The 25,510-nt window shown below is 44.6% G+C and overlaps 1 protein-coding gene across 1 annotated transcript in view; it reads right to left on the reverse strand.

Moving 5' to 3' along the window:
- Nucleotides 1–25,510, reverse strand: part of LOC112252992 (D(3) dopamine receptor-like) — a 49,729-nt gene that overhangs the window by 6,061 nt on the left and 18,158 nt on the right. The window contains exons 4-7 of the mRNA XM_042308949.1: nt 17,365–17,501; nt 15,468–15,715; nt 13,096–13,161; nt 7,812–8,181 (exon numbers count right to left, since the gene is read on the reverse strand). Coding sequence (XP_042164883.1) covers nt 7,812–8,181; nt 13,096–13,161; nt 15,468–15,715; nt 17,365–17,501 — 821 coding nt within the window. The remainder of the gene's footprint in view (nt 1–7,811; nt 8,182–13,095; nt 13,162–15,467; nt 15,716–17,364; nt 17,502–25,510) is intronic.

Consider the following 25,510-nt stretch of genomic DNA (forward strand, 5'->3'; position numbering starts at 1 on the left):
GATCATGGGCCTCTTGGCTGCATCTCTGATCAGTCTTCTCCTTGTATGAGCTGAAAGTTTAGAGGGACGGCCAGGTCTTGGTAGATTTGCAGTGGTCTGATACTCCTTCCATTTCAATATTATCGCTTGCACAGTGCTCCTTGGGATGTTTAAAGCTTGGGAAATCTTTTTGTATCCAAATCCGGCTTTAAACTTCTTCACAACAGTATCTCGGACCTGCCTGGTGTGTTCCTTGTTCTTCATGATGCTCTCTGAGCTTTTAACGGACCTCTGAGACTATCACAGTGCAGGTGCATTTATACAGAGACTTGATTACACACAGGTGGATTGTATTTATCATCATTAGTCATTTAGGTCAACATTGGATCATTCAGAGATCCTCACTGAACTTCTGGAGAGAGTTTGCTGCACTGAAAGTAAAGTTGTTCCGGCGCCGACAGAGATGGCCGCCTCGCTTCGCGTTCCTAGGAAACTATGCAGTTTTTTGTTTTTTTACGTGTTATTTCTTACACTAGTACCCCAGGTCATCTTAGGTTTCATTACATACAGCCGAGAAGAACTACTGAATATAAGATCAGCGTCAACTCACCATCAGTACGACCAAGAATATGTTTTTCGCGATGCGGATCCTGTGTTCTGCCTTACAACCAGTGTAACGTAGTGGATCACATGCAGCGACCAAAAAAAAAAACGACTCAGAAAAAGAGGGAAACGAAGCGGTCTTCTGGTCAGACTCCGGAGACGGGCACATCGTGCACCACTCCCTAGCATTCTTCTTGCCAATGTCCAGTCTCTTGACAACAAGGTTGATGACATCCGAGCAAGGGTAGCATTCCAGAGGGACATCAGAGACTGTAACGTTCTCTGCTTCACGGAAACATGGCTCACTGGAGAGACGCAATCCGAAGCGGTGCAGCCAGCGGGTTTCTCCACGCATCGCGCCGACAGAAACAAACATCTTTCTGGTAAGAAGACGGGCGGGGGCGTATGCCTTATGGCCAACGTGACATGGTGTGATGAAAGAAACATACAGGAACTCAAATCCTTCTGTTCACCTGATTTAGAATTCCTCACAATCAAATGTAGACCGCATTATCTACCAAGAGAATTCTCTTCGATTATAATCACAGCCGTATATATTCCCCCAAGCAGACACATCGATGGCTCTGAACGAACTTTATTTAACTCTCTGCAAACTGGAAACGATTTATCCGGAGGCTGCATTCATTGTAGCTGGGGATTTTAACAAGGCTAATCTGAAAACAAGACTCCCTAAATTTTATCAGCATATCGATTGCGCAACCAGGGGTGGAAAGACCCTGGATCATTGTTACTCTAACTTCCGCAACGCATATAAGGCCCTGCCCCGCCCCCTTTCGGAAAAGCTGACCACGACTCCATTTTGTTGATCCCTGCCTACAGACAGAAACTAAAACAAGAAGCTCCCACGCTGAGGTCTGTCCAACGCTGGTCCGACCAAGCTGACTCCACACTCCAAGACTGCTTCCATCACGTGGACTGGGAGATGTTTCGTATTGCGTCAGACAACAACATTGACGAATACGCTGATACGGTGTGCGAGTTCATTAGAACGTGCGTTGAAGATGTCGTTCCCATAGCAACGATTAAAACATTCCCTAACCAGAAACCGTGGATTGATGGCAGCATTCGTGTGAAACTGAAGGCACGAACCACTGCTTTTAATCAGGGCAAGGTGTCTGGTAACATGACTGAATACAAACAGTGCAGCTATTCCCTCCGCAAGGCTATCAAACAAGCTAAGCGCCAGTACAGAGACAAAGTAGAATCTCAATTCAACGGCTCAGACACAAGAGGCATGTGGCAGGGTCTACAGTCAATCACGGACTACAGGAAGAAACCCAGCCCAGTCACGGACCAGGATGTCTTGCTCCCAGGCAGACTAAATAACTTTTTTGCCCGCTTTGAGGACAATACAGTGCCACTGACACGGCCTGCAACGGAAACATGCGGTCTCTCCTTCACTGCAGCCGAAGTGAGTAAGACATTTAAACGTGTTAACCCTCGCAAGGCTGCAGGCCCAGACGGCATCCCCAGCCGCGCCCTCAGAGCATGCGCAGACCAGCTGGCCGGTGTGTTTACGGACATATTCAATCAATCCCTATACCAGTCTGCTGTTCCCACATGCTTCAAGAGGGCCACCATTGTTCCTGTTCCCAAGAAAGCTAAGGTAACTGAGCTAAACGACTACCGCCCGTAGCACTCACATCCGTCATCATGAAGTGCTTCGAGAGACTAGTCAAGGACCATATCACCTCCACCCTACCTGACACCCTTGACCCACTCCAATTTGCTTACCGCCCAAATAGGTCCACAGACGATGCAATCTCAACCACACTGCACACTGCCCTAACCCATCTGGACAAGAGGAATACCTATGTGAGAATGCTGTTCATCGACTACAGCTCGGCATTCAACACCATAGTACCCTCCAAGCTCGTCATCAAGCTCGAGACCCTGGGTCTCGACCCCGCCCTGTGCAACTGGGTACTGGACTTCCTGACGGGCCGCCCCCAGGTGGTGAGGGTAGGCAACAACATCTCCTCCCCGCTGATCCTCAACACTGGGGCCCCACAAGGGTGCGTTCTGAGCCCTCTCCTGTACTCCCTGTTCACCCATGACTGCGTGGCCATGCACGCCTCCAACTCAATCATCAAGTTTGCGGACGACACAACAGTGGTAGGCTTGATTACCAACAACGACGAGACGGCCTACAGGGAGGAGGTGAGGGCCCTCGGAGTGTGGTGTCAGGAAAATAACCTCACACTCATCGTCAACAAAACTAAGGAGATGATTGTGGACTTCAGGAAACAGCAGAGGGAACACCCCCATCCACATCGATGGAACAGTAGTGGAGAGGGTAGCAAGTTTTAAGTTCCTCGGCATACACATCACAGACAAACTGAATTGGTCCACTCACACAGACAGCATCGTGAGGAAGGCGCAGCAGCGCCTCTTCAACCTCAGGAGGCTGAAGAAATTTGGCTTGTCACCAAAAGCACTCACAAACTTCTACAGATGCACAATCGAGAGCATCCTGGCGGGCTGTATCACCGCCTGGTATGGCAACTGCACCGCCCTCAACCGTAAGGCTCTCCAGAGGGTAGTGAGGTCTGCACAACGCATCACCGGGGGCAAACTACCTGCCCTCCAGGACACCTACACCACCCGATGCTACAGGAAGGCCATAAAGATCATCAAGGACATCAACCACCCGAGCCACTGCCTGTTCACCCCGCTGTCATCCAGAAGGCGAGGTCAGTACAGGTGCATCAAAGCTGGGACCGAGAGACTGAAAAACAGCTTCTATCTCAAGGCCATCAGACTGTTAAACAGCCACCACTAACATTGAGTGGCTACTGCCAACACACTGTCAATGACACTGACTCTACTCCAGCCACTTTAATCATGGGAATTGATGGGAAATGATGTAAATATATCTCTAGCCACTTTAAACAATGCTACCTTATATAATGTTACTTACCCTACATTGTTCATCTCATATGCATACGTTGATACTGTACTCTATATCATCGACTGCATCCTTATGTAATACATGTATCACTAACCACTTTAACTATGCCACTTGGTTTACATACTTATCTCATATGTATATACTGTACTCGATATCATCTACTGTATCTTGCCTATGCTGCTCTGTACCATCACTCATTCATATATCCTTATGTACATATTCTTTATCCCCTTACACTGTGTATAAGACAGTAGTTTTTTTGGAATTGTTAGTTAGATTACTTGCTCGTTATTACTGCATTGTCGGAACTAGAAGCACAAGCATTTCGCTACACTCGCATTAACATCTGCTAACCATGTGTATGTGACAAATAAAATTTGATTTGATTTGATTTGATTTTTAGGGGCTGAATAATTTTGCACGCCCAATTTTTCAGTTTTTGATTTGTTAAAAAAAATTGAAATATCCAATAAATGTCATTCCACTTCATGATTGTGTCCCACTTGTTGTTGATTCTTCACAAAAAATACAGTTTTATATCTTTATGTTTGAAGCCTGAAATGTGGCAAAAGGTCGCAAAGTTCAAGGGGGCCGAATACTTTCGCAAGGCACTGTAAGTAGACTTAACATGGACTGAATAAATGTTTTACTAAAGTCCATTTTTACCTATTTATTCATTCCACGTTAAATCAACTTACCTCAAGTTTGAAAAGGGCCTAGGGAGAATTTTCATTTGTGAAATTCACCCTTTATTTTTTCAGACCTTCATATCAGAAGACAAATGTATAGATTTAAGGCTAAATGTGAACTTCAGACATTGTGCTCCTGTAGTGTTCAGAATTCCCCCCAGTCTGAGGCATGGAGGAAGATGGAGGGCATTCCCGACAGGTTTGCCCTCTAGCATGGTCAAGTATAAAAACAAGTTTGCAGGCACCTCCCCTGTATTTAGGTGAGAGCACACCAAATACTCAGCTGAAACAACCCAAGAAAGCATGGGTCAATGAAAACGTGAGAACAAAATGTTATCACATTGAAGAACGAAACAGAAAAGAAATTCAGTTAATAAAAACATTTGTTTTGTGTAACATTTCGGCCACACATGCTAATAGTCCAAGTAAAACAGCTACTTGGATTCATTGATCTGTATTCTTTTTCACCTTTATTTAACCAGGTAGGCTAGTTGAGAACACCTTTATTTAACCAGGTTGGCTAGTTGAGAACACCTTTATTTAACCAGGTAGGCTAGTTGAGAACACCTTTATTTAACCAGGTTGGCTAGTTGAGAACACCTTTATTTAACCAGGTAGGCTAGTTGAGAACACCTTTATTTAACCAGGTTGGCTAGTTGAGAACACCTTTATTTTATTTAACCAGGTAGGCTAGTTGAGAACACCTTTATTTAACCAGGTAGGCTAGTTGAGAACACCTTTATTTAACCAGGTTGGCTAGTTGAGAACACCTTTATTTAACCAGGTAGGCTAGTTGAGAACACCTTTATTTAACCAGGTAGGCTAGTTGAGAACACCTTTATTTAACCAGGTTGGCTAGTTGAGAACACCTTTATTTAACCAGGTAGGCTAGTTGAGAACACCTTTATTTAACCAGGTTGGCTAGTTGAGAACACCTTTATTTAACCAGGTAGGCTAGTTGAGAACACCTTTATTTAACCAGGTAGGCTAGTTGAGAACACCTTTATTTAACCAGGTTGGCTAGTTGAGAACACCTTTATTTAACCAGGTAGGCTAGTTGAGAACACCTTTATTTAACCAGGTAGGCTAGTTGAGAACACCTTTATTTAACCAGGTTGGCTAGTTGAGAACAAGTTCTCATTTGCAACTTGGACCTGGCCAAGATAAAGCAAAGCAGTTCGACAGATACAACAACACACAGTTACACATGGAATAAACAAACATACAATCAATAATACAGTAGAAAATCTATATACAGCATGTGCAAATGAGGTAGGATAAGGGAGGTAAGGCAATAAATAGGCCGTGGTGGCAAAGTAATTACAATATAGCAATTAAACACTGGAATGGTAGAATGTGCAGAAGATGAATGTGCAAGTTGAGATACTGTGATGCAAAGATAAATAAATATAAATAAATACAGTATGATAAATAAATACATTTATCAACAAGATAAATAAATAAATAAATACAGTATGGGGATGAGGAAGATTGGATGAGCTATTTACAGATGAGCTATGTACAGGTGCAGTGATCTGTGAGCTGCTCTGACAGGTCTTGGTGCTACTTGTGCTGTAGTTAACTGCCACGTAATGTATTTGCACCTTCGTGCACTTTATTTTTTATGCAAACGAAGGCCTGCTTTTTAGTTAATACTAGCTTCGTGAGTTGTATCTACTGTCTTGATGTATACCCCACATGCTATATGCTAAACTAATTAGCCACTGCCATTTTAGCCTGCTCTAGCTTTGGACTACCGCATCCCACTTGACATTCATATTGGTATCTTGATTCTATATTTGCATAGCTTAATCACTTATTATTTTTTACATATTGTTATTTATATTTAATAATTGTATTTGTATTGCAATGTATTAATATTATAGCATTTGATATCCTAATGATGCATTCATGTACATTCATTATGGCTTGTCATTATTATTAGCCATCTCTGTTTCCCTGCAGAAAAACACCAGCTGGCCAATCCTAACCACAGCCAGGATCACAGACTAATGCCAACTCAACTGTCAACTGTCAATCATATCCTCTAACTCAACTGTACTGTGATGCAATTAATCTGTACAACCTTCCATGTATCATCACCTTAATATAAAGACTCAGGTCAGGACATTAGCATAATGGATGACTGGTGGATTGCATTGAGACGGGGCTGAAGTTTTGTATGACTGCTACTGCTAACATTAGCAGTCATTGCCTGTATTTTTTTATTCCATGAACGTGAAATATAATGCCACATTTCTGTTGATTTTGGAAGAGATATGATATGATAAATACCTTACAGATCAATGTAAAAATCTTAAAGACCTGTTCATGTTTTGTTGTCATTTGATCATTTGCAAATAAGAAAGCATTTGAAGCTTCAATCTCGTCTTGAAAAACACATTTTGTACTCATTATTATCCTGGACAAACTTATTAACAAAACTGTATTTTCTTGTGTCCTTTGTTTGAGCATAATACTGTCCACTTGACCTTTTAGAATTACTGATGAGGCTTTTATCAGCACGCCATATTTGAGCACAGGGACTCCCATTCACAGTATTTGGAAACACCAGAAGAAGGGGTCTTATTCTGCACGAGACAGGACTCGAAACACCAGAAGAAGGGGTCTAATTCTGCACTAGATAGGACTCGAAACACCAGAAGAAGGGGTCTAATTCTGCACGAGACAGGACTCGAAACACCAGTGTTTTCAACCTTTTCTGCCTTTGTGTTCCCAGTCCCTGGCAAGGTGTTGCGCAACTCTTGATTAAGTGGTGTTACAACACACCATGTCATGTTTCAGAACCCCTCAGGATGAATGTTTCAGAACCCCTCAGGATGAATGTTTCAGAACCCTTCAGCATGAATGTTTCAGAACCCCTCAGGATGAATGTTTCAGAACCCCTCAGGATGAATGTTTCAGAACCCCTCAGGATGAATGTTTCAGAACCCCTCAGGATGAATGTTTCAGAACCCCTCAGGATGAATGTTTCAGAACCCCTCAGGATGAATGTTTCAGAACCCCTCAGGATGAATGTTTCAGAACACCTCAGGATGAATGTTTCAGAACACCTTAAAGCTGTCCCAATACCCTCAGAACCACGTGTTTCAATACTCCAGCCAAGTCAAGGATCTGTTTGTAAGGTGGTGGCAGCTCAGTTGCCACTAGTTTTTGTGTTATAGAGCACTTCATTTTAACAGTGCACTAACATTTGACCTTTTTATTTAAAAAAAAGACATAGTCACTCACTAGATCCCTAAAGTGCATTCCATCAATGCACTTCACAAGAGGTTGGTGGCACCTTAATTGGGGAGGATGGGCTCTGGGTAATTACTACCCTGGAATGGTATCAAACACATGGTTTCCATGCCATTCCATTTTCTCTGTTCCGGCCATTATTATGAGCCGTTCTCCCCTCAGCAGCCTCACTGACGCACATGTAATGTACTTTAGCAATAGCTTAACAATTTTTTTCTATGTTCTACGAATTACTGGTCCATTCTCATGGTCAACGTGTTCTCAGTCAAATCACATGGTAGAGTTAATAGAGCTAAGAACATTATACAGATGGTGATAGGCCTAATACAAACAGTAGAGCTACTCACCAAGCACAATGGCCAGCATCTGCGTAGCCTTCTTCTCCCTGTTCTGCATGCTCCTGACTCGATGTTGTTGTTGGCTGGTCAGGGACTGGGAGTGGGGGGCGGGACGGAGTGCCGTGTGAATGCGTCCATTGGACAGCTCCTTGACCTCGCAGCTCCTCCGCACAGGAATACGCTCTTTCGCTTTGGCCACCTCTTCCTCGGCGCGGTCGTACTCAGTGCGGCCGCAGGAGGCGTGGCTGATGCTGCAGTAGTTCTGGATGTCCACCGGGGGCAGCAGTGTGTTCTCCACAGGGGCCGTCCGGGGACGCTTACGCCGCAGACACCCAGACAGGAGGTGAGCTTTAGGGGGCCCTGCCGGCTCTATACTCTCCTGAAAGGAACACAGTCAGTCACATTGGAAGGTGCTGAGCAATGCCCTTACTGTTGATCTGGTCCATAGGCAAGATTTTTATTTTTTTCACCTTTATTTAACCAGGTAGGCAAGTTGAGAACAAGTTCTCATTTACAACTGCGACCTGGCCAAGATAAAGCAAAGCAGTGCGATACATCTAACAACACAGGGTTACACATGGAGTAAAACAAACATACAGTCAATAATACAGTAGAAAAATAAGTCTATATACAATGTGAGCCAATGAGGTGAGATAAGGGAGGTAAAGGCAATAAATAGGCCATGGTGGCGAAGTAAATACAATATAGCAATTAAAACACTGTAATGGTAGATTTGACAGTAGATGAGTGTGCAAAGTAGAAATAGTGGGGTGCAAAGGAGCAAAATAAATAAATATAGTAGGGGAAGAGGTAGTTGTTTGGGCTATTTAGAGATGGGCTATGTACAGGTGTAGTGATCTGTGAGCTGCTCTGACAGCTGGTGCTTAAAGCTAGTGAGGGAGACAATTGTTTCCAGTTTCAGAGATTTTTGTAGTTTGTTCCAGTCATTGGCAGCAGAGAACTGGAAAGAGAGGCAGCCAAAGGAGGAATTGGCTTTGGGGGTGACAAGTGAGATATACCTGCTGGAACACATGCTACGGGTGGGTGCAGCTATGGTGACCAGCGAGCAAGGATAAGGCGGGACTTTACCTAGCAGGGTCTTGTACATGACCTGGAGCCAGTGGGTTTGGCGACGAGTATGAAGTGAGGGCCAGCCAACGAGAACGTACAGGTCGCAGTGGTGGGTAGTATATGGGGCTTTGGTGACAAAACGGAAGGCATTGTGATAGACTGCAACCAATTTGTTGAGTAGAGTGTTGGAGGCTATTTTTTAAATGACATCGCCAAAGTCGAGGATCGGTAAGATGGTCAGTTTTACGAGGGTATGTTTGGCAGCATGAGTGAAGGATGCTTTGTTGCGAAATAGGAAGCCACTTCTAGATTTAACTTTGGATTGGAGATGTTCTATGTGAGTCTGGAAGGAGAGTTTACAGTCTAACCAGACACCTAGGTATTTGTAGTTGTCCACATATTCTAAGTAAGAACCGTCCAGAGTAGTGATGCTGGACGGGCGGGCAGGTGCAGGCAGCGATCGGTTGAAGAGCATGCATTTAGTTTTACTTGTATTTAAGAGCAATTGGAGGCCACGGAAGGAGAGTTGTATGGCATTGAAGCTCGTCTGGAGGGTTGTTAACACAGTGTCCAAAGAAGGGTCAGAAGTATACAGAATGGTGTCGTCTGCTTAGAGGTGGATCAGAGACTCACCAGCAGCAAGAGCGACATCATTGATATATACAGAGAAGAAAGTCATAGGCAGGAATACTGTTGATCTGGTCCCTAGACAACCTTACCGTTGATTAAATCAAATCAAATTTTATTTGTCACATGCGCCGAATACAACAGCTGTAGACTTTACAGAGAAATGCTTACTTACAAGCCTTTAACCAACAATACAGTTTTAAGAAAATACCTAAAAAAAAGTAAGAGCTAAGAATAACAAATAATTAAAGAGCAGCAGTCAAATAACAATAGTGGGGCTATATACAGGGGGTACCGCTACAGAGTCAATGTGCTGGGGCACAGTGTCGAGGTAATATGTACATGTAGATAGAGTTATTAAAATGACTATGCAGCATAGAAGGGCGGGTTGGGGGGGGGCAATGCAAATAGCCTGGGTAGCCATTTGATTAGATGTTCAGGAGCCTTATGGCTTGGGGGTAGAAGCTGTTTAGAAGCCTCTTAGACCTAGACTTGGCCCTCCGGTACCGCTTGCCATGTGGTAGCAGAGAGAACAGTCTATGACTAGGGTAGTTGGAGTCTTTGACCATTTTTAGGGCCTTCCTCTGACACCACCTTGTATAGAGGTCCTGGATGGCAGGAAGCTTGGTGACACCGCCTGGTATAGAGGTCCTGGATGGCAGGAAGCTTGGCGTACGCACTACCCTCTGTAGTGCCTTGCAGTCGGAGGCCGAGCAGTTGCCATACCAGGCAGTGATGCAACCCTTAGGATGCTTTCGATGGTGCAGCTGTAAAACCTTTTGAGGATCTGAGGACCCATGCCAAATCTTTTCAGTCTCCTGAGGGGGAATAGGTTTTGTCGTGCCCTCTTCATGACTGTCTTGGTGTGCTTGGACCATGTTAGTTTGTTGGTGATGTGGACGCCAAGGAACTTGAAGCGCTCACCCTGCTCCACTACAGCCCTGTCGATGAAAATGGGTGTGTGCTCGTCCTCCTTTTCCTTTAGTCAAACAATCAACTCCTTTGTCTTGATCACATTGAGGGAGAGGTTGTTGTCCTTGCACCACACGGTCAGGTCTCTGACCTCCTCCCTATAGGCTGTCTCATCGTTGTCGGTGATCCACTGTTGTGTCATCGGCAAACTTAATGATGGTGTTGGAGTCGAGCCTGGCCGTGCAGTCATGAGTGAACAGGGAGTACAGGAGGGGACTGAGCACGCACCCCTGAGGGGCCCCTGTGTTGAGGATCAGTGTGGCGGTTGTGTTGTTCACTTACCATTACCCCCTGGGGACGGCCTGCCAGGAAGTCCAGGATCCAGTTGCAGAGGGAGGTGTTTAGTCCCAGGGTGCTTATCTTAGTGATGAGCTTTGAGAGTACTACGGCGGTGAACGCTGAGCTGTAGTCAATGAATAGCATTCTCACATTGGTGTTCCTTTTGTCCAGGTGGGAAAGGGCAGTGTAGAGATTGCATCATCTGTGGATCTGTTGGGGCGGTATGCAAATTGGAGTGGGTCTAGGGTTTCTGGGATAAGGGTGTTGATGTGAGCCATGACCAGCCTTTCAAAGAACTTCATGGCTACAGACGTGAGTGCTACGGGTCGATAGTCATTTAGGCAGGTTACACTAGTGTTATTGGGCACAGGGACTATGGTGGTCTGCTTGAAACATGTTAGTATTAAAGACTCAGACAGAGAGAGGTTGAAAATGTCTGTGACGACACTTTCCAGTTGTTCAGCACATGCTCGGAGTACACGTCCTGGTAATGAATGTTGACCTGTTTAAAGGTCTTACTGGTTGCGGAGAGCAGTCGTCCGGAACAGCTGATGCTTTCATGCATGTTTCAGTGTTACTTGCCTCGAAGCGAGCATAGAAGTTATTTCGCTCATCTGGTAGGCTTGTGTCACTGGGCAGTTCTCAGCTGTGCTTTCCTTTATAGTCCGTAATAGTTTGCAAGCCCTGCCACATCAGGACGAGTGTCGGAGCTGGTGTAGTACGATTCAATCTTAGTCGTGTGTTGAAGCTTTGCCTGTTTGATTGTTTTTATCGGAGGGTATAGCCGGATTTCTTATAAGCTTCCGGGTTAGAGTCCTGCTCATTGAAAGCGGCAGCTCTACTCTTTAGCTCAGTGCGAATGTTGCCTGTAATCCATGGCATCTGGTTGGGGTATGTATGTACAGTCACTGTGGGAACGACGTCATTGATGCACTTATTGATGAAGCCAGTGACTGAGGTGGTGTATTCCTCAATGCCATCAGAGGAATCCCAGAACATATTCCCGTCTGTGCTAGCAAAATAGTCCTGTAGTTTAACATCTGCTTCATCTGATCACTTTTTTATAGACAGAGTGACGGATGCTTCCTGCTTTCATTTTTGCTTGTAAGCAGGAATCCAGAGGATAGAATTATGGTCAGATTTGCCAAATGGCACCCCGATCTCTTTCAGCGAAATCTCAGTTTCTTTCTCCAGCAGATGACGACGATGAGGGCCTGTTCAGGTTTTTGAAGTATATCCTTCCCGACTCATTAAAGAAAAAAATTCTTAGACTAATTCTTGGTGAGTAATCGCTGTTCTGATGTACAGAAGCTCTTTCCATAAGAGACGGTAGCAGAAACATACAAAATAAGTTACAAACAATGTGAAAAAAGTAACAAAATAGCATGGTTGGTTAAGAGCCGATAAAACGTCAGTCATCCTCTCCGGCGCCATCTTTGCCATGATCTGGTCCATAGACAACCATACTGTTGATCAGGGCCCGGTTTTCCAAAAGCATCTTAAGGTTAAGTTCATTTTATAGGTTCTAAGATTAACTTAACATTAAGATGCTTTTGGGAAACCGGCCCTGCCTGAAATTTAGATGCAGCTGTTCGCTTTCATATTTCCCCTATAATAAGGGATTGATTCAGACCTGGGACACCAGCTGACCCGACTCTCTGACATTTATTCATGATTCCACATGTCTCTGTCCTGATCTCCGCCCCACCCTGTCAGGGACCCCGCCCCTTCCTGGTTCACTGCTTCTTCCTTCCTGTTCCTCATGTTTCCGCCTGTCAGTCTAAACTTGCGTATAACAGGCGAGCCTCGCAGCCCTGTTTACAGGGGGGAATTAAAGCTTGTCATTTGCTCCATCTTTGATGTCTCGCAGCCCTTTGGATTGGTGTGACAAATAAACATCCAGAGCCTGCGAGTTTAGTGGCAGTGAGGCGAGGAGAGGAGCCCGGTATCAGAATTAAGACTTTCAGCTCCCTCACAGCCCGGGGGCTAGCACAGACTAATGACATGGGCACATGCAGACACACACACCCACACACACACGCCCACCCACACACACTCAAGTCATCCAAAAACTCAGGTTTATCTATCTATGTATCTGTTTCTATTCATCTCCAGTACTCTTCCTCATACTTTCCAACACACTGTAAACACAGGAATTTACAAAGGCACACACACACACACACACAAACACACACACACACACACACACACACACACACACACACACACACACACACACACACACACACACACACACACACACACACACACACACACACACACACACACACACACACACACACACACACACACACACACACACACACACACACACAGCTCTTACCACTTTGATCCTAATGGGGGACAGGTCTCTGTTCTCCTTGGGGGACTCCTCCTGCAGACACTTTTCCTGGGAGAGAGAGATGAATGGAGAGACAGGGATTGAGAGAGAGATACAAATGATGACTGACTCATCCTTCAACAGGTAAACACACATGAGGCAAGAGAGAGGGAGAGAGAGATGGGGAGAGGAGGGAGAGAGGGGTGGCAGAGAGGAAATATCACACCTGACTCACCCTTCAAAAGGTAAACAACTTTCTTCCAGCAGTCAGCACCCTCCCATCCCCCCACCCATCCACCCACCCACCCATCCATCCACCCATCCATCTAGTAGCTGTTAACTAAACCGCCTGTGTCACAGGGCCCTCCAACAACTTAAACCGGATTCTCAATATCTTTGCCTGCTGTGTTGCTGATGATCTTGAGGTAAACTCTGCTTGACTCTAATAAAATTAGAAGGTGAGAAAAAACGACATTCTTTAATGCTAAAATAAACAGGGGCTCTTGTCTCCATATCAAATGTTGCTCCACTTAGCTGGAACTAACCCCCGTTCTAACATTCCCAAACAGCACTCTACTCTGTTAGTTCCCTCATCCCAGATTTCTCCTGACTACACAACCATCCCATAATGAATATGATCCAAACCTGGGCTTAAATACTGGAAATGATTCCACAATCCGCCACTCAAATTAAGGATGCATGTCACTAATACAATCCTAGTTATTTGACTTCCCTCCAGATGGTGTTGCTTGGTAACTAAGACAATTATCTGGTAACAATTGGCACTTTTTGAAATAAAAATAATTGAATGGCCTATTTTACTGAATCCCAAATAACAAAATAGTCATTTGTTTAGAATTATCATGTAATTACCATTTGTTTGACAATGTGATTTACATTGAAAAAAATATAAACGCAACATAAAGTGTTGGTCCCATGTTTCATGAGCACAGAATAATGACATGGACGCACGCAGGCCCGCCCGCCTGCAGGTGCACCTTGTGCTGGGGACAATAAAAGGCCACTTTGAAATTAGCAGGTTTGTCACACAACACAATGCCACAGATGTCTCAAGTTTTGAGGGAATGCAGGAATGTCCACCAGAGCTGTTGCCAGATAATTGAATGTTAATTTCTCTACCATAAACTGCCTCCAACGTCGTTTTAGAGAATTTGGCAGTACGTCCAACCGGCCTCACAACCTCAGACCATGTGTAACCATGCCAGCCCAGGAACACCACATGCGTTTTCTCAAGCCCTTTTGTGGGAGAAAACTAATTCTGATTGGCTGGGCCTGGCTCCTCAGTGGGTGGGCCTTGCTCCCAAGTGGGTGGGCCTATGCCCTCCAAGGCCCACCATTGGCTGCACCCTTGCTCAGTCATGTGAAATCCATATACTAGGGTCTAATTAATTAATTTCCATTGACTGATTTTCTGATATGAACTATACCTCAGTAAAATCTTGAAATTGTTGCATGTTGCGTTTATGTTTTTGTTATTAAGTATAGGTCAAAAATGGACTGTAACATAGTGTGTCCTACAATCTTTCCACCTGCTCCCGTCACATCATGGACATGACCTTAGTCACCTCTAGTGTAACGGAAATGACCCTGAAACCTCGGGTGTAACGGAAATGACCCTGAAACCTCGGGTGTAACGGAAATGACCCAGAAACCTTGGGTGTAACGGAAATTACCCTGAAACCTCGAGTGTAACAGAAATGACCCTGAAACTGACTGATCGTGACTGCAATGATCAAAGAAACTCCCCAAGCCTATGGCTCCTCAGATCCCACATGATCATATAACCTGAACTGAGCCTGTTCAACTCTCACATCACAGATACATTCCCCTATCTACATCACATGGAGCCAGGTCACCCAGACAGCAGAGCGGAGCTCACAGCAGCTCCTTGGAGAGGTTTTATCATTGTCACTTCTGTAACTACGCCAACCTAATATCTGGATAATCGCCTCACTCCGTTTCCATGGCAATTGTGCACGTTTTATAGAATGGTGGTGGACATTGACATCACCATGACAGATGCCACTTGTGACATTGGCTATTCATGAGTGAAATGTTGATGTGAGCGTGCAGGTTTGATTATTTATTTTTTCATGTCACATTGAGCTTGCTATCTCTTCTATAAGGAAATCCTTACATTTGACATTTTACCAGACGCTCTTATCCAGAACGACTTACAGGAGCAATTAGGGTTAAGTGCCCTGCTCAAGGGCACATTGGCAGATTTTTCATCTAGTTGGCTTGGGGATTCGAACCGGCGACCTTTTGGTTACAGGCCCAACACTCTTAACTGCTAGGCTGATGCGTGCATATGTGTTTGTATGTGCGTGTTGTATGAGAGTGAATGCACTCACTTCCATGTTCATTTGCACAGTCACTGTGGGACCACATGACTGTGTTCTCACCGCGGAGGGCTGGGTCGAACCTGGCTGGTCCTTCCCGCTGCTGCCCTGGCGGATGGCAATCCTCTTCCTCCTCTTCCTGAGGAAGATGTAGATGCGGATGTACACCAGCAGGGTGACGATGAAGGGCAGGTAGAAGGACACCACCGACGAGTAGATTACAAAGTCAGGGTTGGAGATGGAGCACACCGTCGGGTCGTCTGAGAGAAGACGAAGAAAATCACTATGTTCAAATTACTAAACAATGCACATCAACAACACGTCTCTTTTCAGCACCGCTCGTACGGCCAACTAGCAAGATAACTGTAGTAAGTGTTATCTGTTATTTCCAACACTTAATTTAAAAATGTTTGATACACATTGGTAAAATGCTACCTGCTCAAACCAGGTAGCATTGACACATTTTGTTAAATCTCCACTTAAATCCATGGGTTGAGAAGCATTCCATATTCTGAAAATTGGCCCGTTTCTATTAGTGGCATTGACCCCTTGTTGTGGAGTATGCAAATTGCATGTTAGCTCTGTGTTCATTCGGACGTGATTGAACACTGTTTGCTCTAGATTAATAGTGCATGATTCACCCCACAAGGACCCTAGGAGGGAGACTGACTGACTAAGACTGGAGCTCCTCTCCTTCCCAACCTAGTACTACTACCAAACCCTGACTGGAGGTCCTCACCTTCCCAGCCTAGTACTACTACCAAACCCTGACTGGAGGTCCTCTCCTTCCCAACCTAGTACTACTACCAAACCCTGACTGGAGGTCCTCTCCTTCCCAGCCTAGTACTACTACCAAACCCTGACTGGAGGTCCTCTCCTTCCCAGCCTAGTACTACTACCAAACCCTGACTGGAGGTCCTCACCTTCCCAGCCTAGTACTACTACCAAACCCTGACTGGAGGTCCTCTCCTTCCCAACCTAGTACTACTACCAAACCCTGACTGGAGGTCCTCACCTTCCCAGCCTAGTACTCCCAGCCTACTACAAACCCTGACTGGAGGTCCTCTCCTTCCCAGCCTAGTACTACTACCAAACCCTGACTGGAGGTCCTCTCCTTCCCAGCCTAGTACTACTACCAAACCCTGACTGGAGGTCCTCACCTTCCCAGCCTAGTACTACTACCAAACCCTGACTGGAGGTCCTCTCCTTCTCAGCCTAGTACTACTACCAAACCCTGACTGGAGGTCCTCTCCTTCCCAACCTAGTACTACTACCAAACCCTGACTGGAGGTCCTCTCCTTCCCAACCTAGTACTACTACCAAACCCTGACTGGAGGTCCTCTCCTTCCCAACCTAGTACTACTACCAAACCCTGACTGGAGGTCCTCTCCTTCCCAACCTAGTACTACTACCAAACCCTGACTGGAGATAAGCAAGTCCCCTGTTCTGGTGTAGTTCACCAGTGGGGTTTAATATCTCACCTGTTCTTCGCCTGTGAAGTCTAATATCTCACCTGTTCTGTGGTGTCTGTATAGCAGTATCGGACAGAATTCTGCTTCCATTACCTATTCTTTGAAGGTGTGTCTCATCTGTTCCGTTGACTGTTGCCTATTCCCAAATCCGTCTCAATAGCCACAACGGCCTCAACATGTCCTGTAAATGTCTAAAAGGACTGGATGGGCGAAAGCAATGTGGTGGTAACACTCCCAAGCCAACCAAAGGGTTTGGTGGCGCAGCTACCATATTATACCCATCCGATCCTTCCAGATCTATGAGGAAGTAGTACAGGGTTATAGGGCCTTGCTGGCTAGGGGTTCATTTCAAACTGGGCATCCATCTCATCTACACTGGCGTGTCTGACATGTGCAAGGGGGTGTGGGTGCGTCTCACCTGTACTCACGTGTCTCACCTGATGTGTTGAATCCGAACAGAAGGGGGCAGGAGACAGCGAAGGCCAGGATCCATACTGTCGCGATCATGGCCGAGACCCGCTTCCTGGAGCTGTGTGTGGTGTTGTAGAGGACAGGCATCACCACCGCTGTGTACCTGGACATAGCTCACACAGACAATTTGTAAGAGGGAGAAGCCAAAGAAGTTGGAAAGTTAGAGGAAGAAACAAAAGGGGGAGAAAAAAAGTTTGTAAAAGACAGACGCCAAAAAAGTTTGATAAATTAAAAGTTAACAGAAAGAGAAGGAAGCACTAAGACTGCGATGTCAAGACCCACAATGGAACAGCAAACAAAGCTCTTTTATATTGAAACTGTTTCGCAATTACTCAATTTGACTATTCAGCAATATGACCAGCATCAGCATCTTTGTACAGCTTGGTGACGTCATTTCCGGTCACAACTTGCAGACTTGTTTTCGAGTTGCTGTGTGTTTTGTTGCCAACCTATTTTGCTACCTGACAACTTTACGGTTTTTACTTTTTAATTACCATTTATATATATATATTTTTTCCCTCAACTTTTTCACTTCGGACGCTTTATCTGGACACGATTCGTCAGGACCTCCAACAGCCGAAGCTAAGTAGTAACATTAACATGATGCCTTCTAATTGCAGTCGCTGTACTCGCCTTATGGCGAGGATAGCTGTGCTACAAGCCCAGCTTCAGACGCAATCGTTAGGCAAGGGTAATTTCAGTGTAGGAAAGGATGAAACAGCGTCTGTGCCACCAGTAAGTACAGATAGTAGTATAAATCCCCTGGCACAGTCCCCGCAGCCGGACAACTTTCTCACGGTTTCTGGAAGGAAATGCTGTAGGAACGCTCAACCGGTATCGCTCATTCAGCCGACAGAAACTTTCAACCGGTTTTCCCCATTAAGCAGCTAGTCGGAGTCAGAGGCCGAGTCTTCTCTGGTCTCTACTCCTCTCGTTACGGGTCTGAGACGCCGAAGCTTCCCACCATTAGCTCTGACAAATTGAAAACTCTAGTCATTGGCGACTCCATTACCCGCAGTATTAGACTTAAAACAAATCATCCAGCGATCATACACTGTTTACCAGGGGGCAGTGCTACCGACGTTAAGGCTAATCTGAAGATGGTGCTGGCTAAAGCTAAAACTGGCGAGTGTAGAGAGTATAGAGATATTGTTATACACGTCGGCACCAACGATGTTAGGATGAAACAGTCAGAGATCACCAAGCGCAACATAGCTTCTGCGTGTAAATCAGCTAGAAAGATGTGTCGGCATCGAGTAATTGTCTCTGGCCCCCTCCCAGTTAGGGGGAGTGATGAGCTCTACAGCAGAGTCTCACAACTCAATCGCTGGTTGAAAACTGTTTTCTGCCCCTCCCAAAAGATAGAATTTGTAGATAATTGGCCCTCTTTCTGGGACTCACCCACAAACAGGACCAAGCCTGACCTGCTGAGGAGTGACGGACTCCATCCTAGCTGGAGGGGTGCTCTCATCTTATCTACCAACATAGACAGGGCTCTAACTCCTCTAGCTCCACAATGAAATAGGGTGCAGGCCAGGCAGCAGGCTGTTAGCCAGCCTGCCAGCATAGTGGAGTCTGCCACTAGCACAGTCAGTGTAGTCAGCTCAGCTATCACCATTGAGACTGTGTCTGTGCCTCGACCTAGGTTGGGCAAAACTAAACATGGCGGTGTTCGCCTTAGCAATCTCACTAGGATAAAGACCACCTCCATTCCTGTCAGTATTGAAAGAGATCATGATACCTCACATCTCAAAATAGGGCTACTTAATGTTAGATCCCTTACTTCAAAAGCAATTATAGTCAATGAACTAATCACTGATCATAATCTTGATGTGATTGGCCTGACTGAAACATGGCTTAAGCCTGATGAATTTACTGTGTTAAATGAGGCCTCACCTCCTGGCTACACTAGTGACCATATCCCCCGTGCATCCCGCAAAGGCGGAGGTGTTGCTAACATTTACGATAGCAAATTTCAATTTACAAAAAAAAAAATGACGTTTTCGTCTTTTGAGCTTCTAGTCATGAAATCTATGCAGCCTACTCAATCACTTTTTATAGCTACTGTTTACAGGCCTCCTGGGCCATATACAGCGTTCCTTCCTCACTGAGTTCCCTGAATTCCTATCGGACCTTGTAGTCATAGCAGATAATATTCTAATCTTTGGTGACTTTAATATTCACATGGAAAAGTCCACAGACCCACTCCAAAAGGCTTTCGGCGCCATCATCGACTCAGTGGGTTTTGTCCAACATGTCTCTGGATCCACTCACTGTCACAGTCATACGCTGGACCTAGTTTTGTCCCATGGAATAAATGTTGTGGATCTTAATGTTTTTCCTCATAATCCTGGACTATCGGACCACCATTTTATTACATTTGCAATTGCAACAAATAATCTGCTCAGACCCCAACCAAGGAACATCAAAAGTTGTGCTATAAATTCACAGACAACACAAAGATTCCTTGATGTCCTTCCAGATTCCCTCTGTCTACCCAAGGACGCCAGAGGACAAAAATCAGTTAACCACCTAACTGAGGAACTCAATTTAACCTTGCGCAATACCCTAGATGCAGTTGCACCCCTAAAAACTAAAAACATTTCTCATAAGAAACTAGCTCCCTGGTACACAGAAAATACCCGAGCTCTGAAGCAAGCTTCCAGAAAATTGGAACGGAAATGGTGCCACACCAAACTGGAAGTCTTCCGACTAGCTTGGAAAGACAGTACCGTGCAGTACCGAAGAGCCCTTACTGCTGCTCGATCATCCTATTTTTCTAACTTAATTGAGGAAAATAAGAACAATCCGAAATTCCTTTTTGATACTGTCGCAAAGCTAACTAAAAAGCAGCATTCCCCAAGAGAGGATGACTTTCACTTTAGCAGTGATAAATTCATGAACTTCTTTGAGGAAAAGATTATGATTATTAGAAAGCAAATTACGGACTCCTCTTTAAATCTGCGTATTCCTTCAAAGCTCAGTTGTCCTGAGTCTGCACATCTCTCCCAGGACCTAGGATCAAGAGAGACGCTCAAGTGTTTTAGTAATATATCTCTTGACACAATGATGAAAATAATCATGGCCTCTAAACCTTCAAGCTGCATACTGGACCCTATTCCAACTAAACTACTGAAAGAGCTGCTTCCTGTGCTTGGCCTTCCTATGTTGAACATAATAAACGGCTCTCTATCCACTGGATGTGTACCAAACTCACTAAAAGTGACAGTAATAAAGCCTCTCTTGAAAAAGCCAAACCTTGACCCAGAAAATATAAAAAACTATCGGCCTATATCGAATCTTCCATTCCTCTCAAAAATTTTAGAAAAGGCTGTTGCGCAGCAACTTACTGCCTTCCTGAAGACAAACAATGTATACGAAATGCTTCAGTCTGGTTTTAGACCCCATCATAGCACTGAGACGGCACTTGTGAAGGTGGCATCGGACCGAGGCTCTGCATCTGTCCTCGTGCTCCTAGACCTTAGTGCTGCTTTTGATACCATCGATCACCACATTCTTTTGGAGAGATTGGAAACCCAAATTGGTCTACACGTACAAGTTCTGGCCTGGTTTAGATCTTATCTGTCGGAAAGATATCAATTTGTCTCTGTGAATGGTTTGTCCTCTGACAAATCAACTGTAAATTTCGGTGTTCCTCAAGGTTCCGTTTTAGGACCACTATTGTTTTCACTATATATTTTACCTCTTGGGGATGTTATTCGAAAACATAATGTTAACTTTCACTGCTATGCGGATGACACACAGCTGTACATTTCAATGAAACATGGTGAAGCCCCAAAATTGCCTTTGCTAGAAGCATGTGTTTCAGACATAAGGAAGTGGATGGCTGCAAACTTTCTACTTTTAAACTCGGACAAAACAGAGATGCTTGTTCTATGTCCCAAGAAACAAAGAGATCTTCTGTTGAATCTGACAATTAATCTTAATGGTTGTACAGTCGTCTCAAATAAAACTGTGAAGGACCTCGGCGTTACTCTGGACCCTGATCTCTCTTTTGAAGAACATATCAAGACCATTTCAAGGACAGCTTTTTTCCATCTACGTAACATTGCAAAAATCAGAAACTTTCTGTCCAAAAATGATGCAGAAAAATTATCACTTCTAGGTTAGACTACGGCAATGCTCTACTTTCCGGCTACCCGGATAAAGCACTAAATAAACTTCAGTTGGTGCTAAATACGGCTGCTAGAATCCTGACTAGAACCAAAAATGTTGATCATATTACTCCAGTGCTAGCCTCTACACTGGCTTCCTGTCAAAGCAAGGGCTGATTTCAAGGTTTTACTGCTAACCTACAAAGCATTACATGGGCTTGCTCCTACCTATCTCTCTGATTTGGTCCTGCCGTACATACCTACACGTACGCTACGGTCACAAGACGCAGGCCTCCTAATTGTCCCTAGAATTTCTAAGCAAACAGCTGGAGGCAGGGCTTTCTCCTATAGAGCTCCATTTTTATGGAACAGTCTGCCTACCCATGTCAGAGACGCAAACTCGGTCTCAACCTTTAAGTCTTTACTGAAGACTCATCTCTTCAGTGGGTCATATGATTGAGTGTAGTCTGGCCCAGGAGTGGGAAGGTGAACGGAAATGCTCTGGAGCAACGAACCGCCCTTGCTGTCTCTGCCTGGCCGGTTCCCCTCTTTCCACTGGGATTCTCTGCCTCTAACCCTATTACAGGGGCTGAGTCACTGGCTTACTGGAGCTCTCTCATGCCGTCCCTGGAAGGGGTGCGTCACCTGAGTAGGTTGATTCACTGATGTGGTCATCCTGCCTGGGTTGGCGCCCCCCCTTGGGTTGTGCCATGGCGGATATCTTTGTGGGCTATACTCAGCCCTGTCTCAGGATGGTAAGTTGGTGGTTGAAGATATCCCTCTAGTGGTGTAGGGGCTGTGCTTTGGCAAAGTGGGTGGGGTTATATCCTTCCTGTTTGGCCCTGTCTGGGGGTGTCCTCAGATGGGGCCACAGTGTCTCCTGACCCCTCCTGTCTCAGCCTCCAGTATTTATGCTGCAGTAGTTTATGTGTCGGGGGGCTAGGGTCAGTTTGTTATATCTGGAGTACTTCTCCTGTCCTATTCGGTGTCCTGTGTGAATCTAAGTGTGCGTTCTCTAATTCTCTCCTTCTTTCTCTCTCTCGGAGGACCTGAGCCCTAGGACCATGCCCCAGGACTACCTGACATGATGACTCCTTGCTGTCCCCAGTCCATCTGACCGTGCTGCTGCTCCAGTTTCAACTGTTCTGCCTTATTATTATACGACCATGCTGGTCATTTATGAACATTTGAACATCTTGGCCATGTTCTGTTATAATCTCCACCCGGCACAGCCAGAAGAGGACTGGCCACCCCACATAGCCTGGTTCCTATATAGGTTTCTTCCTAGGTTTTGGCCTTTCTAGGGAGTTTTTCCTAGCCACCGTGCTTCTACACCTGCATTGCTTGCTGTTTGGGGTTTTAGGCTGGGTTTCTGTACAGCACTTTGAGATATCAGCTGATGTACGAAGGGCTTTATAAATACATTTGATTTGATTTTTGATTTTAAAGCTTTGATTAAAACCTGTATCAACCTTGTGTTATATGCCAATAATGCGTAATGAGCATGTGCAAACAGAGAGAGTAGAGGCGGTGACAGAGAGGGAACAGTAATTAGGGGGCACACCGTTTCAGGCACTGATGAGACAACACGTTTCACTACAACCAGCCTACTGCCATCACCATTGTTTATCCACATCAACGTAATTATACATTTTCTTCTCACGCCGAAGGGGTGTGGAATAAAGGCCAATGGAAAGGGGGATCCCTAGTCAGTTGTACAACTGAATGCATTCAACTAAAATGTGTCTTCCACATTTAACCCAACCCCTCTGTGTAACGGATTTCCTCCTCTTCGTCTGAGGAGGAGTAAGAATCGGACCAAAGCGCAGCGTAGTAAGTGTTCATGATGTAATCTTTAATGAAACGAACTGAACACTGAAATACAAAACAATAAAGTGAACGAACGAAAACCGAAACAGTATTGTGTGGACCAAACACTCACACGGAAAACAAACACCCACAAACCAAAAGTGAAACCCAGGCTACCTAAGTATGATTCTCAATCAGAGACAACTAACGACACCTGCCTCTGATTGAGAACCATACTAGGCTAAACACAAAACCCAACATAGAAAAACAAACAGACTGCCCACCCCAACTCACGCCCTGACCATACTACAACAAAGAATAAAATAACAGAACTATGGTCAGAACGTGACACTCTGAATCAGAGAGGTGCGGAGAGCCGCCTTAATCGTCATCCACGTCTTTGGCGCCCGGGGAACAGTGGGTTAACTGCCTTGCTCAGGGGCAGAACGACAGATTTTTACCTTGTCAGCTCAGGGATTCGATCCAGCTTACCTTTCGAGGTAGGGTAACATAGCACAAAAACACAAGAGAAACAATCAGAGGCTAAAAATAATACTATCCCATTTTCTCTCTCTTACTCTCTCTCCCTCTCTTTGTGTCTTTTTGCTCATTTTCAAGCTGATCCTAGGACAGGTCAAAAAATGATGTGTGGAAAACAATTTCACAGAACTAGATGACAACAGTGAAGAAGCATTGGACAAGAGGAATTGGAGCACTTCAGAACACTTCAGGGTTGATCCATGTGGAACTCTGACCCCTGGGCATGCACATCACATTATCAATCAGGTTGTATTTATTTATATATCTTCATACTCTTGGTTTCTCTTAATATCTTTTATTACTAAACACCATAAACTATGTGTCATTATGAATGTCTTGCATTTACTGCAAATGCATTGCAATACCACTGTATTTTTGTGCTTTGAAAGGCACTCTATCAAATATCCTAAGCATACAGTACCATTCAAAAGTTTGGACACACCTACTCATTCAAGGATTTTTCTTTATTTGTACTATTTTCTACATTGTAGAATAATAGTGAAGACATCAAAACTATGAAATAACACATATGGAATTGAGATTCTTCAAAGTAGCCACCCGTTGTCTTGATGACAGCTTTGCACACTCTTGGCATTCTCTCAACCAGCTTCATGAGGTAGTCACCTGGAATGCATTTCAATTAACAGGTGTGCCTTGTTAAAAGTTAATTTGTGGAATTTCTTTCCTTCTTAATGGGTTTGAGCCAATCAGTTGTGTTGTGACAAGGTAGGGGTGGTATACAGAAGATAGCCCTATTTGGTAAAAGACCAAGTCCATATTATGAAAAGAACAGCTCAAATAAGCAAAGAGAAATGACAGTCCATCATTACTTTAAGACACGAAGGTCAGTCAATCCGGAAAATGTCAAGAACTTTGAACGTTTCTTCAAGTGCAGTCTCAAAAACCATCAAGCGCTTTGATGAAACTGGCTCTCATGAGGACCATCACAGGAAAGGAAGACCCAGAGTTACCTCTGCTGCAGAAGATAAGGTCATTAGAGTTACCAGCATCAGACATTGCAGCCCAAGTAAATGCTTCACAGAGTTCAAATAACAGACATCTCAACATCAACTGTTCAGAGGAGACTGCGTGAATCAGGCCTTCATGGTCGAATTGCTGCAAAGAAACCACTACTAAAGGATACCAATAATAAGAAGAGACTTGCTTGGGCCATGAAACACGAGCAATGGACATTATTAGACCGGTGGAAATCGGTCCTTTGGTCTGATGAGTCCCAGAGTAGTTGAACGGATGATCTCTGCATGTGTGGTGCTGTTGGAAGACTGTTGGAAAAGCATTACACGTGAAGCTGGTTGAGAGAATGCCAAGAGTGTGCATAGCTGTCATCAAGGCAAAGGGTGGCTACTTTGAATAATCTCAAATATAAAATATATTTTGATTTGTTTAACACTTTTTTGGTTACTACATGATTCCATATGTGTTATTTCATGGTTTTGATATCTTCAATGTTATTCTACAATGTAGAAAATAGTAAAAAATAAAGAAAAACACTTGAATGAGTAGGTGTGTCCAAACCTTTGACTGGTACTGTGTATGCCCCCAGTTGCAGGGTAATTCTCTCTGGAAAAAAAACATGATAATAATAAAGTTGCAATGTTTCCTGGGAGAGCAATGATAAATCATTGGG

Source organism: Oncorhynchus tshawytscha, linkage group LG29, assembly GCF_018296145.1.
Source record: "Oncorhynchus tshawytscha isolate Ot180627B linkage group LG29, Otsh_v2.0, whole genome shotgun sequence".
NCBI lineage: Eukaryota > Metazoa > Chordata > Actinopteri > Salmoniformes > Salmonidae > Oncorhynchus > Oncorhynchus tshawytscha.